The 15,760-nt window shown below is 30.7% G+C and overlaps 1 protein-coding gene across 6 annotated transcripts; it reads right to left on the reverse strand.

The window, feature by feature from the left end:
* Window positions 1-245: 245 nt before the first annotated feature.
* On the reverse strand, window positions 246-15,242 carry LOC124494059 (uncharacterized). 6 transcript variants are annotated; one of them, XM_075732049.1, is made up of 10 exons: window positions 14,414-15,240; window positions 6,441-7,047; window positions 6,204-6,302; window positions 6,035-6,115; window positions 3,910-5,968; window positions 3,306-3,834; window positions 3,099-3,243; window positions 1,923-3,038; window positions 1,735-1,862; window positions 246-1,670 (listed from the first exon to the last, which is right to left on the reverse strand). In XM_075732049.1, exons 2-10 carry the CDS (start codon window positions 6,627-6,629, stop codon window positions 1,637-1,639), a joined length of 4,380 nt encoding a protein of 1,459 aa, XP_075588164.1. In that variant the 5' UTR covers window positions 6,630-7,047; window positions 14,414-15,240; the 3' UTR covers window positions 246-1,636. The 6 variants fall into 6 exon arrangements, with proteins under 6 accessions (XP_075588164.1, XP_075588161.1, XP_075588165.1 ...); XM_075732046.1 differs by having other exon boundaries at window positions 13,273-15,240; XM_075732050.1 differs by lacking the exon at window positions 14,414-15,240 and adding an exon at window positions 10,271-12,878 and having other exon boundaries at window positions 6,441-6,993.
* Between the last annotated feature and the right edge of the window lie 518 nt (window positions 15,243-15,760).

The following is a 15,760-nucleotide window of genomic DNA, read 5'->3' on the forward strand; positions in this document are numbered from 1 at the left end:
TAGGAAAAATAGCCGTACACAATTGAACAAAAAAAAAAATTTTGTTCGATTAGATTTTTATTAATAATTGAGATTTGAAAAAAAAATTATGAATTCATAATAATGATAATAATAATTATTATATAAATGATTATGACAATGATGATAATGATTGAGAGACGAAAAAAAAAATCAAAATAATAATTTTATGTTGATGATGATGATGATGAAGGAATTTTTTTTTTTACTCGGCTTTCTCTTCCTTCCATGTTATTTATTTGTTGTATAGAATTAGTGAATTAGTTTTTTTTCATCTTATCCAATAACAAATTGATCAATGATGGTGATGATGATGATGATGATGATAATAATAAAGTTTAGAAAAAAAATAATCGTCTCATAGCAAACAATAAATTATTGACACAATTATGAATCGATTGATTTGAATGCGTGTGTATGTATTGTGTATTCCAATTTCTTATTTGCAAATAATTTTTTTTTTTTTCGTTAAAAAATTTTAGGAATTGTCATACAAGAAATTTTTTTTCATGCTTTTAAAATATTTGAATTCTGTCAATGTCTGTGTGTGTGTGTGTGTGTGTGAGCTTTGATTGATTGAATTAATATCTGTTAATAATAAATTGATTGATGATTTGATAGAAATGATGATTGAAACATTGTTTTGTTTCGTTGTTGTTGAAAAATCTGTCCAATTCATTTTTTTTTTTTTTTGGATGTATACCGAGCACAATGATAATACTGTTTACAAAACAATGAAATTGGATCAATTCTCAATCCAAATCGTTTTTTTGTTTTGTTTTGTTTTTCTTTCTTATTTCGCTTGTTATGTTGTTGTTGTTGTTGTTGTCGTTGTCTGTGTGTCATGTCTTTGATTGATGGGAAAAAAATAAAGAAAAAAAACCTAGGTAATAATTAGATAATAAAAAATAGAAGATAAATCAATAGTCAATGACAATGTTGTCGTTAATGATGATGGAGCTACCCCCGTAAATAAGTATCGGAAATTTGTTGACTCCAGTCTGACACATATGAATGAATGAATGAATGGCAAATGTTGAAAATGTGAAAAAAAAATTATTCTACATTCGCGTTTATGGTAAAATTCTGATGATGATGATGATGATGATGATACATAAAAAGTTTGAAATAATTGAATAAAATTATAAATGTTATATATGTGAGTTTGTTTCGTTAGTTTTTCGTTTATTTTCTTTAAAAATTGTTGAGTGATTGATGAGGTTGATGTTGATGATGATGATGATGATGATGATGAAAAAATAATGATAATTTCTGTTTCTCTTTATATATCGCCACAAAAAATTGTCTGGTTTTTTTTTCGTTTTGTTTTGTGGAAAATCACCAAAAAAATTTTTTTTTTGTCAATAAATAAATTTTCATATTCTGCGGTGCATGAATGAGAGAGAAAAAATCGAGAAAGAATAATCTCCATACACGTTCGGTATATTATTATGTTATCATGTTAATGATGTTGAATCAAGATGATGATGATGATGACAATGATGATGATGGAAATTGAGATTATCGAGAATTTGGAAACGGAAAATTTTTTTTTTGTTCAAGTTCTACTTGACAATTTTTTTCCTTTTTTTAAAAAATTTAATTTGATGCGTATTATTTACATTGGCCTTCGACTGGCTGCTTCTCGTTGTCTAATTGGGTATAATGGAATAAAATTTAAAAATGTTATAAGAATTGAAAAATGTATGAAAATACCTTAGAAATTCTTCTTGAAGAATCTGATGTTGATGTACTATTAAACGCTCACGTTCCATTAGCATTTGTCGTTGAAATTGTTCATGTTGTAATGCTTGTGATTGAGCTGATAAAGCTTGAGCCGAAAACTATTTATTTTATATATATCGTTTAATTAGTTTCATTTCTGAATGAATCAAGAATTTTACCTGATGATTTAGTTGATCTTCAAATGATCTATACAACGATGATTGTTGTGACAATTCGGATGGTCTAGGTATGATCGAAGCCGGACGTGATGGATATGCAGATGATTGTAGCAATGGATGACCTGCAGCAGCTGCAGCAGCCGCAGCAGCATGTAAACTTGCCGGATCAAATTGTGATCCTGGCATGCCGATCGCAGCTGCATTTGCCAATGCAGCCTGTGCGGCAGCCGCTTGTTCTGCCGCTGCTGCAGCATTCTGAGCACTGGCAGACGATGGATGCAAGGATGGATGTGATGGATGTTGAAACGAAGGGCCTGGACCACCAGATCCAGGCGCAGAAGCTCCCGGATGTAATGCATCGGGATTGGCTAGACCCATTTGTAACCGGAAGATATGATCAGCACTTAAACCACCAAGACGATCAGCATTGGCTTGAAATCGAGCAGCATCAGCCGCTGCAGCCATTTGTTGAATTTCACGTTCATTTGGTGAGAATAACATGAACGGATTCAATCCTGGATTCGTACCGGCGAGTGACATGGCTGCATTTGCTGATGATGTGTTTGGATTGTTGGCCATAGAAGAGTTTGGCATACTCGGTGCTGTCGATTGTGCCAAACGTCTTTGCATATCTAATAAATGTGGATCGAACAACGATCCAGCGGCTGAAGAAGTCGAAGGCATAGTGGGTGGTGGTGGTGGTGGTGGCGGTGCTGGATTATGTTGTTGTGTTTGTGATTGTGAACGTGATTTCATTTGTTCCATTTCTTTTTGTTTTTCCATCATTTTTTGTTTCTCCTCTGCTTCCAAACGTTCTTTTAGCATCAATTGTGCCAATGTAATTTGATCGATTTGGCCAGATGGTCCGGCAGCAGAGGAATGTAAACTAAGAGGTAAATTCGGATTCATCGGATGGCCAAGTGAAGGATGAGAAAATGGTGAATACGCTGTATGAGGTCGAGCATATTCGCCTAATTGTCGAAGTGCAGGTGTGTCAAAGTTTCTCGGCGTACGACGACCACCCATCGAACCGAGATGTGCATTGTCACCTACCATACCGGGTGGATTCGATCCATGATTGGATTTCATTTCAGCGGCAGATTTTTCCGAAGATTTCTATGAAAATATAAATTAGTTTAACTGATGCAAATTGACGAATTAACAAAATTTTCATACCTTATGCTCTTCACGTTCTTTTTCGGCAGCTTTACGTGCACGTTCTTCTCGTCTACGAGATAAATGCGATTCTGGTGCCGGTTTGAATGTTAAATCTGTTCGTGCACAAGAATTGTATTCGCCACGATTCCAATGTCTTAAAAATCTATAAACGGGTAAAAATATTAGATAAATTTTTCAGAAAAAAATAATTAATAAATATCATACATGGCCGAATGACTACGATGACATTCACTATCTTCGATTTTCGGTTCTGGACTAGGTCCACGATGCAAGAATGAACTATCAAACTCCTCTTCATCATGTTGATAGAAATCTCTTCTTGGATCGAATACATCTTTATTGTCATGGGATTTATTTGATGGTAAATGTGATGATGAACCATGATGTGAACTCGATTGCGATGTAATGGGAGACTTAGATTTGGATGACATTTGCGAATGAGGTGAATGTGAAGCAGCAGCCGAAGAACCTGGAACGCCGATATTACCACCAGATGTTGTCGAGCCAGGCGGTGGTGGTAAAAATGATGAAGGAAATGCACCTTGTGGTAGACGTGTCGCTGCAGGATACTGAGACCACAGACCAAACGGTAGACCAGGCAATCCGGGTGGAAATCCAGGTGGATAATTCATGATTGGATTGAAAGGCAAACGATCACTACCGGGTGGCAGACCTGGGAAATTCGGATGCGATAATAAAAATGGATCGTTTGGTGATGTCATAAATGGTGGCACTGTTGGAAAGTGCAGTGAATTGTTGTTAGCCATGTATTTTGACATTTCATCCATTTGTAATTCATTAAAATTACCTAATGAAGGAAAACTAGGAGCTGATGAACTGGGCGCCGATGTTCTTGGACTGGGTAAGCTTCGACCACTTTCGCCTTTATTACCACTGTTGCCAGATTTATTACTCCCCGTTTCTTGTCCATCACGTTGTTTATCATCACGTGAACCTTTTAACGTTTCAGTCGATTGACCAACATTAACGGAATCCTTCTCACTGATCGATTTCATCGAAGTCGGATCGTGTTGATGTGGCGATGAAAAATTCAATGGTGGTACTAGATATGGGAATTGGGATCGATCCGATGGTATCGGTGGCATCGGAGGTAATGTTGGAGGAAAGTTAAATGATGATGATGTGGGCGGTATTGGTGGTGGGAGCGATGGTGGTGGTGGACCACCAAGATGAAGTGGATGATGAGCAGGATGATGATTAGGTGATGGCGACATTGATGATGATGATGGGGGCGACACTTTAGTCGAAGCTGATATTGATGATGAATTAGTTGTGCTCGTTGTCGAATAATTGACAGCGGTAACATTGTCTTCTTTTTTGATGATCGATGATATCGTTGATGCCATTGTGGGTGATGAACTGCCACGAATCATTGAAATGGTCGAGAAAGGCACGGGGGGATTTTGTTGCTCGGCCAGACATGGTTTTTCTTGTCTTGATGAAGACGATGATAGATCTTGTGGTGGTGAATAAGGTGGTTCATCTTTGATCAGTGTTGGTTTATGATCCAAATGATCAGATGATGATGGCTCAATTGATGATGATTCGGATTTTTGTTGACCATCCAAATGACAACCATCATTCGAATCATCTTTGGTCGATTTCATCATCATTTGATCATCATCTTCACGAATTCTATCGGAGAATTTTGTTTCATCAGAATCTTTTGTATCTAGACCATTTTTCGATTCAATGGATTCTAGTTTGGCAGAAACATCAGTCATATTCGTACCATCGGCATCATCTGAATCTCGATATTCACTTTTGGTCATTTTAGCTGCTGTACCACTATTATCATCGTCATCATCATCATTATCTTGTGAATCATTTTCCGGTGAACTGTCTTTGATTTTTTCGATAATTTTATTTACATCTTCATTTAGATTAATAGCCGATTCATCCGGTTTACTTTGATCGGAATCAAGGCCATCATCATCATCATCCAATGATGATGATAATTTTTTCCGTTTAATATCATTGTCCAGCTGTTCATCATTTATTGTTGATGATTCTTGTTGTTGATTATTGCCATCACAACCATTAAAATTGTCATTGTTATTGACACTGGAATAATGTCGTTTTTTATTGCTGATGTTAAGAATTGTATCATTCTTTTTGTTTTCATTATTATTATCATTACTAGTACCGGAAATTGTAACGGAAGTAGCATCACCATTAGTTGTCTCATTTTCTAATGGATTTGCATCACTATTACGTTCAGGGCTACTATTTTCAGATGATTTTGAATTACCGCGATTTAATTCAAATTTACTACTTTTATCGCTTTTGTTTCGTCGTACACGTAAATTTGGTTTGCCATTACTCAATTGGCTTGCCGTCGTTGAGAATTGTTCATCTTCCATTTTATTATTATTATTATTAATATGTAGATTGGAAGATGTCGATTTATTAATTAGATCGGTCGTTGCAGTTGTTGTTGTCGATGTTGTCGTTGATGATGATTTATTAACACAAATAGGTCTATGTTCACCAAATTTTTTCAGATAACTTCGACATTCATTGCACAACAATGAACGATCTTTGCCTGTTTGATGTAGTTCTTTGGCTATTGTATTACAATTACTACAGGCAAGGTCACTGTTAATTTGTGAATCCGAATCGTCAGTTTGATCGGCTTCGTCTTCACTTGCAGAACTAGCGGCTACGTTATCGTTATCTTTGTTCGAATTTGATTTGTTTTGAACATTAGGATTATTACTGTTATTATTACTATTGTTTTGTGTACGGATTCGTCGAAGTACACAACGTCTATGACGACGATGTGGTCGTGCCGAAGCCGCTTGTGGAGTTTTCTTCCAAAGATAATAATATTCGACCAAATCGGGCTAAGAAAACACAAAAAAAACAAGAAAGAATGGAAAAAATTTCGATCCAATCAAGCGTAAACTTACCGTTTCTTTATGTGATAATAATTCTTTACGAATTTTGAAGAAATTTTTTCCATATAATCGTAAACCTTTAACGAATCGTTTCTGTAGTATGACAATGATCATATTATTTGAAAGTTTTCATTTTAATAATAATCAATAATGATAATTTTCATAACAAACAATCGATTACCTGCTCTTCTTCAGTCCATTTTTTATCAATGCCTTTTGGCACTGGACTTTTGACAAGAGCTTGTAGAGCCTTACCAGTGTCGTAATTGCTTTCGTGCAACTATTTTGATGATTAAATTTTATATATAACGTAACAAAAAGAGAAAAATCGATATGTAAAACCAAACGAAATAAAAATAGATTAATGAGGTTCAATTAACTTTTTTTTCAAAAAAAAAAAAAAAAAAAAATTAGATACCAATTGTAAAGCGTTTATAGTTGTATCGTCCCTGGAAGCGGCTAGACATCCATCTTCAGCTGATCCACCATCACACATACCGGCGAATGCAGCCATGCTTCTAGCCGCACGCAGATACATTTTTAGATCGCATTCTTCTAGTCCAGGCATCCATCTCAGCTCTTCTAATAATTCGCATTTTTCGGGCATCTCACGAGGCGACACATCCAGTTTGCAATCGGGCAAGCGTGCCTGGTGTGCTGGCCCAACGCGAATTTCGCCCACAGAATTTACTGCCAAATCGTCAGCCACCTTGTTGTACACTCCCGCCCGTTTATGGTGAGATTATGAAGTGCGTTTTCGCTTGTTTATATATCAATTTTATTGTTGTTGTTGTTGTTGTCGTTTTTTTTCAATATTTATATAAAAATCCAGTCAATTTTTATATTTGATAAATTTATCCGTTGATCATTTTCCGGAAATCAAAATCCGTTTTTTTTATTTCATTTGATGATTGACCAATAATCGATATAGAATGGAGGATTATGTTATGCAATCAAAACAAAAAAAAAACCTTGACAAATGACAACAACGATTGATGGCGATGATGTGATCGAAAAAAAAAAATCTAAATGATAAACAAAAAAACGAGAAAAAAACATCACAGGAAAATTAGTATCATCATAATTTATAAAATTTATCAACATTGTAATTAGAAAAAAAACAGCAACAAAAACAGAGAAAATGGAATATTCTTTACTGTCAAATATATTTAATCTATGATCTGAGCTACATCACAGATGATGAGATACAAATCAGAATTTTAATTTATTTATCAATACCAACAACAAAAACCACTACAACAAAAAAAATATTGAAACAAAACACTTAATGTAATCATCATCATCCAGAATTTCTACAATTTTCATACTTGCGGATGAGAACAAATCAATTCTGGGAAACAAAATTTCGATATTTCATTTTGAATTTTACTCATTTTTTTCCTTTCCTTCCAATTTCTGCTATAGTTGGCTAATATTTTATTCTTGTTTTCATTCTAGGTTCACTAATTTTGGCAATTTCATCCCACTTTTCTCCCATGGATACACAATCAGAAAACAATTAGAATTTCCAGAAAATTTTCTCATGAAAAAAAATGAATTCTTATCAAATGAATAGACAGACAAAAAAAAAGAATCGGAATCGTTTATGAGACGATGATGATGATGATTCTGTTGTTATTTTAGCTTCATTTTCATTTCTTTTTTTTCAACTATACATACATACAAACAAATATACTCAACTTACATATATAAAGAATGTGAAAAAAAGAGTCATGAAAAGTTTAGTTCATCAGAATCGTTTGTATGTGTGTGTGTGTGAGGACAAGAATAACAAGAATAATAATAGGTTACCCCCCATACTACCAACATTGGGTTCAAAAAAAAACAATTTTTTTCCTTTTTTTCAGAATATTGTTCATTGTTATATGTCATTATTATATAGCAAATGTGTGTGTGTATTAGACAAAAAAAAAAAAAAATTTTTTATATTATCACACACAAGTGTATTGTAAAGTATAGGATCCCACTTTAGATTTGACGCAAACACACACACACACACACTAAACACTTTACCAATTATATAACAAGATTTGTTATACATACTCGATTCTTGGTTAGTTGTGTGTTTTATTCTGTGTGTGTGTGTGTGTGTATTCTTTAGTATATATTATTATTTAGATACACATATACTTCCTCGATTATCATGCTAACCAACCAACCAACCAACTAACTAACTAACCAATCGACCGATAGACAACTTCTCTATTGCTCATTCTTCTTTTCTTTTTTTTTTAATTTTTTCATAGCCACAACAACAACAACAACAAAAAAAAATCAAACCATCTTTACGCACAAACACAATGGTCTTTTAAAACGTATCATCATTTTTTTCTCGACAAAAAAACAGGAAGTTATTAAAAAAAACATAGATTATTACATTACAAGATGCAAGAGACTGAAAAGAACCAAAAAAAAAAAAAAAAAATTTGATGTTGTTTTTCAAACATTTTTTAAATGGATGAATAAATAAACAAACAAACAAACAATCAAACATTAACTAATTGAAATCATTAATGAATACAAATTATTCTCATCATCATCATCATCATCATCTACATGATGATGAAAATCTTTCTTCCATTTCATTTAATGTCAACAGAAAAAAATTGGTTAATTAAAATATAAAAAATTTTAATCAACATCACACGATTCACATGATCATCGTCATTAGTTAATGATGATTATAATAATAATAATAATGATAAAAACAAATTATTCAAGTTTTGACCACACAGAATCATTAAAATGGTGACCATTATAAGAAACGGAATTTAAATAATTTATCAATTATAGATTTTTCACCCCCCTCTCCCTGATTTATCAATCAACTACATCAAAAAAACCACCGATAAGATTCTCGGAAGGTTTTCATATTTATATATACACACACACACACAAACAAACATCAAAATGACATTGACCGACAAGTTCATCATCATCATTATCAATGTCCACAATGAATATACTAACTGCTGTCCACATAATGAACTACCGGGAGAAGACAACCACTACTACTACTATTATTATTTAGCGGCTACTAAAAAAAAGAAAACAAAAAAAACTAACCAAACAACAAAAATGATAATCATCATCATGATGATAATAATAATAATAAAAAAATCAAAGGTGAGAAACTTTTAACAACACCAACAATAGCAACAAAAAAAAGAAGGGAATAGGAAAAAAAAACTTTGATTCGAATCATGCAAAAAAAAGTTCAATTTCAAGAATTTCATCCATCCATCCATCTTTCTCTCGTTTTGTTGTTGTTGTTGTTGTTGTTGTTGCCTGATGTTTGTAGGATTCGAGTTTTTTTTTCTCTCCTACCAAAAAAAAAAAAAATCAGCTCAATTGAGCTGATTTGATATTATTATCATTATTATTTGCTGTTGTTGTTGTCGATTTTGTTGATTTGAAAAAGAAAAAAAAAACCATCAAACATCACCACCACCACTACTACTAAAACACTCAATACCTACAAGAATCAAAACATACATAGAAGTAGTCATGCAAGTCAATTATGAATTATTTACACCACCAACAATCCACACACACACACACACACACACACAGAGACAAATAAGAATGGTATCTTTTTATTTATACTCAAAAAAAAAATTCTTGTTCTTCATGTTGTTGTTGTTGTTGTTGATTTGATGATGGCCAATTGTGTAAAGTGTGTATATGTGAGATAAAGACATTCTCTCTCTCTCACTCACACACACACACAGACTATGCTTGTTTGTTGGTTGTATAATATGTTTAAGAATGATAAATGTTTGTCTGTCTTAATATTCATATAATCATTTGATTCAATGACAGTCATCATCATCATCATCATTTATTCATTTAAAGCATTTATATATGTATTCGATATATGAGGATATAATCTTTTCATATTATCATCATCAGAATTATTGTTTTTTTACATATTGTTGTTTTTTATATTCATTTTTTTATTATTTATCTACACACACACAAAAAAAAGTCATCATTGACAATTTTTTAAAGAAAAAAAAAATTTTTTTTCTTGTAAACAAAATTCTTTACACATATACAAAGACAACAACAACAACAACAACAAAACAACAAGAAAAAAAACAGAAGCTACAAAAATGAGAAAGAAAAAAAAATCACTTTATCATTCATTTTATTCATTAAAATTCATCTTGTTCTTGCTTTGTATATATAGTAGTAGTAGTAAATGAATAATACAACCATACATACCAATTGGAATTGGAATCATTCAATTAGTTGCTTATTATAATTTAACACACACCAGAATAATGAATTTTGTATTGAATAATTTTTTTTTCTTTCTTCATTTTTGGATTTTATTCTGTACAATATATATATATATCACACATTAAGTTTATACAATTCAAATACAACGAACAAGAGAAAAAAAAACAAAAAACGAACCTATGATAAAACCAAAAAACACACACACATATACATAACTTTTTTTTTGTGTAAACGGACTCGCCTTTTTTTCTCTCTGTTCATTTTGCCATTGAGTGTGAGCACAATATATAAAAATAAAAAATAAAAATAAATAGAGATCTTAATGTTAACCAGAAAAAAAGTATATATAAAAATGAGTGCGTGTGTGTGTGTGTATGTATGTATAAAAAACAAACAAACAAACATTGCCCAAATGATCCTTACTTATCCTTTAACAGAAATATCAAAAAAAAACAATCCATATAATGGTGGTTAAATATATAATCAATATAAATGTGTTCCAGTAACAAACAACAACAACAACAAGGAATAAGAATAATAGAAAACCAAGTGTGTGTGTGTGTGTATATGATTCAAAAGATAAGCAATCTTGAAAGTTAACAACAAACACGGTAAATACATGTGAAATCATATTCTTTTTTTTCTCTCTCTCTCTCTCTCTCTCTTGCTCTCCTGTAAATGTGACAATTTATTATTCTAGAAAAAAAAACAAACGACAACAATATATTTACAGTTTTGAAAAAAATACAACAGAATCATCATCATATAGTAGAAAGAATTGTGCCAAAAAAAAAAAAAATTTTTTTTTCATGCTCAACCAGCCACCACAAATTCTTGGCTTGTAATGAAATAAATTCATTTTTTTTTCTTTTTGACAAACAGAATATTTATGATTTCATTTTTCTAATATGGCTTTGGTTAACAATTTTATTCATAAACAAAAAATAATAATAATCCTACAAGAATAAACATAATGATGATCATCATCATGATGATTATGATGATAATAGTGGCGGCGGTGATGATGATGATTAAATCCTTTTTTGCTAAACGAAAAAAAAAATCATTATACAATGTGACTATAATAATAATCATCATCATTATGATTATCATTTACCATCAACAGAATTGATGATCATCATGTTTTTAAACGATGATAATGATGATGATGATGATGGTGATAACATTCTTAGACAAAACAAAACAAATATAAAACCATTAAATATCCAATCCAATATAATAATTTTAATGATAATGAACAAATCAACAAAATTTGAATATGACTAATAGGGGTCATTTTAATTATTTGACAATCAAACATACAAATCAAACAAAAATCATCATCAAGTTTATATTAGAATATTAATATTCAAAACTCATCGATCATCATATAATTCAATCAATCATTATGAATAAATTTGTAATTCATTCATTTAAAATAAACAAGGGAAAATAAAAATACAAATAAAACACAAAACAAATCCTATACTGATGACAAATGACAACAATGTGGCAGTGAACAAAACATGAACATTGTTCGCCAAAAAAAAAGGATCAGAAAAAAGATCTCTGTAAAGAATCTCCCATAAATACACACACACACACACAGATCATATTGGGACAACAAAAAATACAATAATGCGATTTGTGTATTAATGAAAAGGCAAATACAGACAACAGAACATTTTATTAAAGAATCGAATATTATGCGGAGCAACAGAATTGAATGGAATGAATGAATGAATGAATAAAAAAAGCAAAGGAAGAGGATGCCGATTCTGAGCCATTTTTTTCTCTTTCATTCACTCATTCACTCTATTTATTATATGCAATTTAATGGCAGCAATGAAGTGGTTATGTTGATGATGATGATGATGATGGGCAAACAGACACTTTATACAACAACAATACACAAGCTACAAAAAACCAAAATCTACAGTGTGTGTGTGTGTGTGTGTGGATCGGGATCCGTGTTTTTGGATCACTTCATTCACATATTATTATATTATTATTATTATTATTATGATTATAAAAAGTTTATAGCTAACAAACATTCATGTGAGAACTATTTGTCCATTGTATTAGGGCTGTGTGTGTATATTGTATGTGGTATAATATAATGTGTGATATAAATATGATGACTACGGCGACCTATGGTGCCAACATAACAAATCATTTTTTTTCTCACTTTAGTAATTCTGTTGTCAGAATTTTCATTTTTTATTCATTCATTTGTTTGTTTATTTATTTATTTACAAGAATAATGTTGTTCTGTTCACAAAAATTACAATCTATTTTAATAATGAGTAATATAATATATTTTGTCGAATATAATAATGTTTTGAGTGGTGAAGAAAAAAAAATGCAATAAAGATTATGATGTTAGTGGATAATAAACACACACACACACACACAGGACAACAAAAAACTAAACTAGCAGACCGGAAATTTTTATTCAACCATTACAACCATTTTTATATATTGTACTACTATATATTTGTATGTTTGTTCAGTATTCTGGATAATTATTTTTTTTTTTGTTTAAATTACAAAATAAAGAAGAAAAAATAGATTTGAACAATGTTGATTGATTGATTAAAAGATATCATCATTTTTTTTGGAAAAACGGAAATACAAATTCATTGATGATTCAAATCATTATGTATCACACAAACGGAAAAAAAATAGGAAAAGTTTTCGATTGGAACAAATTGAAATAATGTAATATGCGTGTGCGTTTCTCTGATTTCAATCTAACAAAAAAAGAAAAATAAAATCATTATCATTACATAGAGATAGATAGATATGTATCGTATTTTCATATCGAAATAAAACAACAACAACAACAACAAAAATGAAGAAATCGAAAAAATAATGATATGAAATAACCCAAAATAATCATCATCATCATCATATAATAATAACAATCGGATCATCATACATATTCAATTTCAATTGATTTAAAATTTATAAACAAAACTCACCTATATATATAGTAAAAAAAAAACAACAACAGCAACAACAAAAAACAAAATTTAAATTTCCACCGGAAAAGAATATTTATTACATATATTTTTATTTATAATAATCATTTCGGTTGTTGTTGTTATTGTTGTTATTGTTTCGTTTTGCTGTTTAACACAAAATAATCGACGTGGTAAATATTGGGTGTCGATATATAAAATGTAAAAAAATGAGTATCTTTCGTTGTACACAGTATATTTGCATACAAACACACACGTTAAATGTTTAGTTTGATGATTAGTTATTTAAATAAATGAAATGAAATTCATTTAATCAATCAATTTGATTTGTTATAATCAAAATAATGAAAACAAATGCACAACAAACATACACACACAGACACAAAAAAAAACGAATGTTGTGTTTGTGTATCAAAAGCAAAATGGTTTCAATGGTTGTTCACATTTATTGTACATACACAAATAAATTCACACAACAACAACCAATACATTTAAATAATGATGATGATGATGATTATGAATTTCTAAATGATGATGATGATGATGATAATGATTTGTTGATTATAATGATCAAATTCATTTATTCATTCATCATCAACACAATAATCGTATATCACCAATTATTATATATACACACACACACATAGACACATATTGAAATATATCAAATCAATCAATATCAAAACATGATTTGGTATATATATACCTTATACACATACACAATACATTGCTACCATATTATATGCACTGAACAAAAAAAAAATTTTTCTTCACTAACTGATGATGATGATGAGACTATAATCAATCGATGAATTAATCATCAATAATAATAATTTGATTATTATATATATTTTAAACATTAAAACTTTATAATATTTTATAACGATGATTGTTATATTGGGCAATATATTATTTTTTTTTTTCTATTATTGATCCATTATTGATTTGGTCAAGTATGTTGATGATGAGGTCAAGGAAAAAAAACACGAAAATATAAAATGAATGATGATGAATGAATGAAGTGAGCACACAATAAGTTTAAAGATGTATAATAATAATATTCAGTTGAATTTTTTTTATTTTGATTTGACAATTTCAATAAAAATAAACTTTAAAAAGAGAATAGAAAAAATTCACTCACAATAATAATCAAAATGTTTTTCTCATCATTGTGTTGAACATGGGTCCAAAAAAAAAATATACCGAATCCGATTATTTTGATGTTGATGTCGATGTCGATGATAATAATGATGATGGTGGTGGTTATGATGTTTTAAAAAAAAAAAACACAGACACACACACACAACACAAATATAACACACTAATTATACTTCATTTTTTTCTTGTTTTCATTCGATTTCTCCATGTTGATTATATCTTGGATTTCCTTTTTTTTTTATTCAGGATCCAAGATTCTTGAATATTTTGTGTTGTAATAATATTATTATTATATTATTATTATTATTACAATACATTGATGAGCTAGCTCTATAGCTATAGCTAAATGGATAGATATAATAATGGTTGATGAAATAGAGATCAAATAATCTGGCACCCAAGAGAAAACATCAACATCACCAATAACAGCAACAACAACAGCAACAGCAGCAGCAGCAGCATCAACATTAGCCACTGAAACAACAACAGATATATATAAAAAAAAACAGAGGGAGAGGATATATAACCCAAGAAGGCGCACAAATCTATCTCTAACACACACACACACACAACAAAGACACATATAATAGATAGATATATACGACGACGAGTGCGACAAGATTCAAAGATACTCGACTCAATTCAACTCAAATCGGTTCGGTTCGGTTTGAGCTCTCACTCACTTATTTTTCTCTCTTTTTTTTTGAAAATTGAGGAGGATGAAAATTTGTTCAGGAACATGATAATATGATTGAGAGGATGAGGAAAAATACTTATAGCTATTTGTTGTGTGAAATATACAAATTTACACGATTCCGATTTTTTTTTCTTCTTTTTTTTCTTTTTTTTTTTTACTCTTGTTGTTCGAATTTGAGCGCACGGACTTAATAATAAGTTGTGTTTGTTGTTGTTGTTGTGTTAGATGTGTGTGTGTGTGTATGTAAAACACACAATGAATGAACGAAAGAACAGAGGTAGAGGAAGAGAAGAATATGTCGGCTGTAATGTATGTGTATACGTTTGGATTATTTTTTTTTATTTTGTTGGTGAAGAATGTATATTAGTTACACAATGAAAATGATTTTTCAATTGATTCATAAATTTTGAGTAGTAGTGTATACAAATCATCATTGGTATATTTATTGGTGGTAGTGGAACTATCTATAGTTCTATCTTATGTGTATATGTGTGTGGGTCGGTCCAACCAATCATTGTATAAATATTGAATATTGGAAGGCGCAGTCATTTATTGTCTTTGTTCGATTCCGACCTAAAATAGCGAAAACCGAATATAGCGAATGAAAATATTACATATACGATATCGCTATTT

This window comes from Dermatophagoides farinae, chromosome 6, assembly GCF_024713945.1.
Source record: "Dermatophagoides farinae isolate YC_2012a chromosome 6, ASM2471394v1, whole genome shotgun sequence".
Taxonomy (NCBI): domain Eukaryota; kingdom Metazoa; phylum Arthropoda; class Arachnida; order Sarcoptiformes; family Pyroglyphidae; genus Dermatophagoides; species Dermatophagoides farinae.

Excerpts from the sequence above, each read along its gene's own strand:
- LOC124494059 (XM_075732047.1), bottom strand. The coding sequence starts at position 6,629 with ATGCCCGAAAAATGCGAATTATTAGAAGAGCTGAGATGGATGCCTGGA. Across the intron at positions 6,116-6,203 it reads AATGGACTGAAGAAGAGCAG|AAACGATTCGTTAAAGGTTT; the intron begins GTAATCGATTGT and ends GTCATACTACAG. Across the intron at positions 1,671-1,734 it reads CTTCAAGAAGAATTTCTAAG|ACAACGAGAAGCAGCCAGTC; the intron begins GTATTTTCATAC and ends ATACCCAATTAG.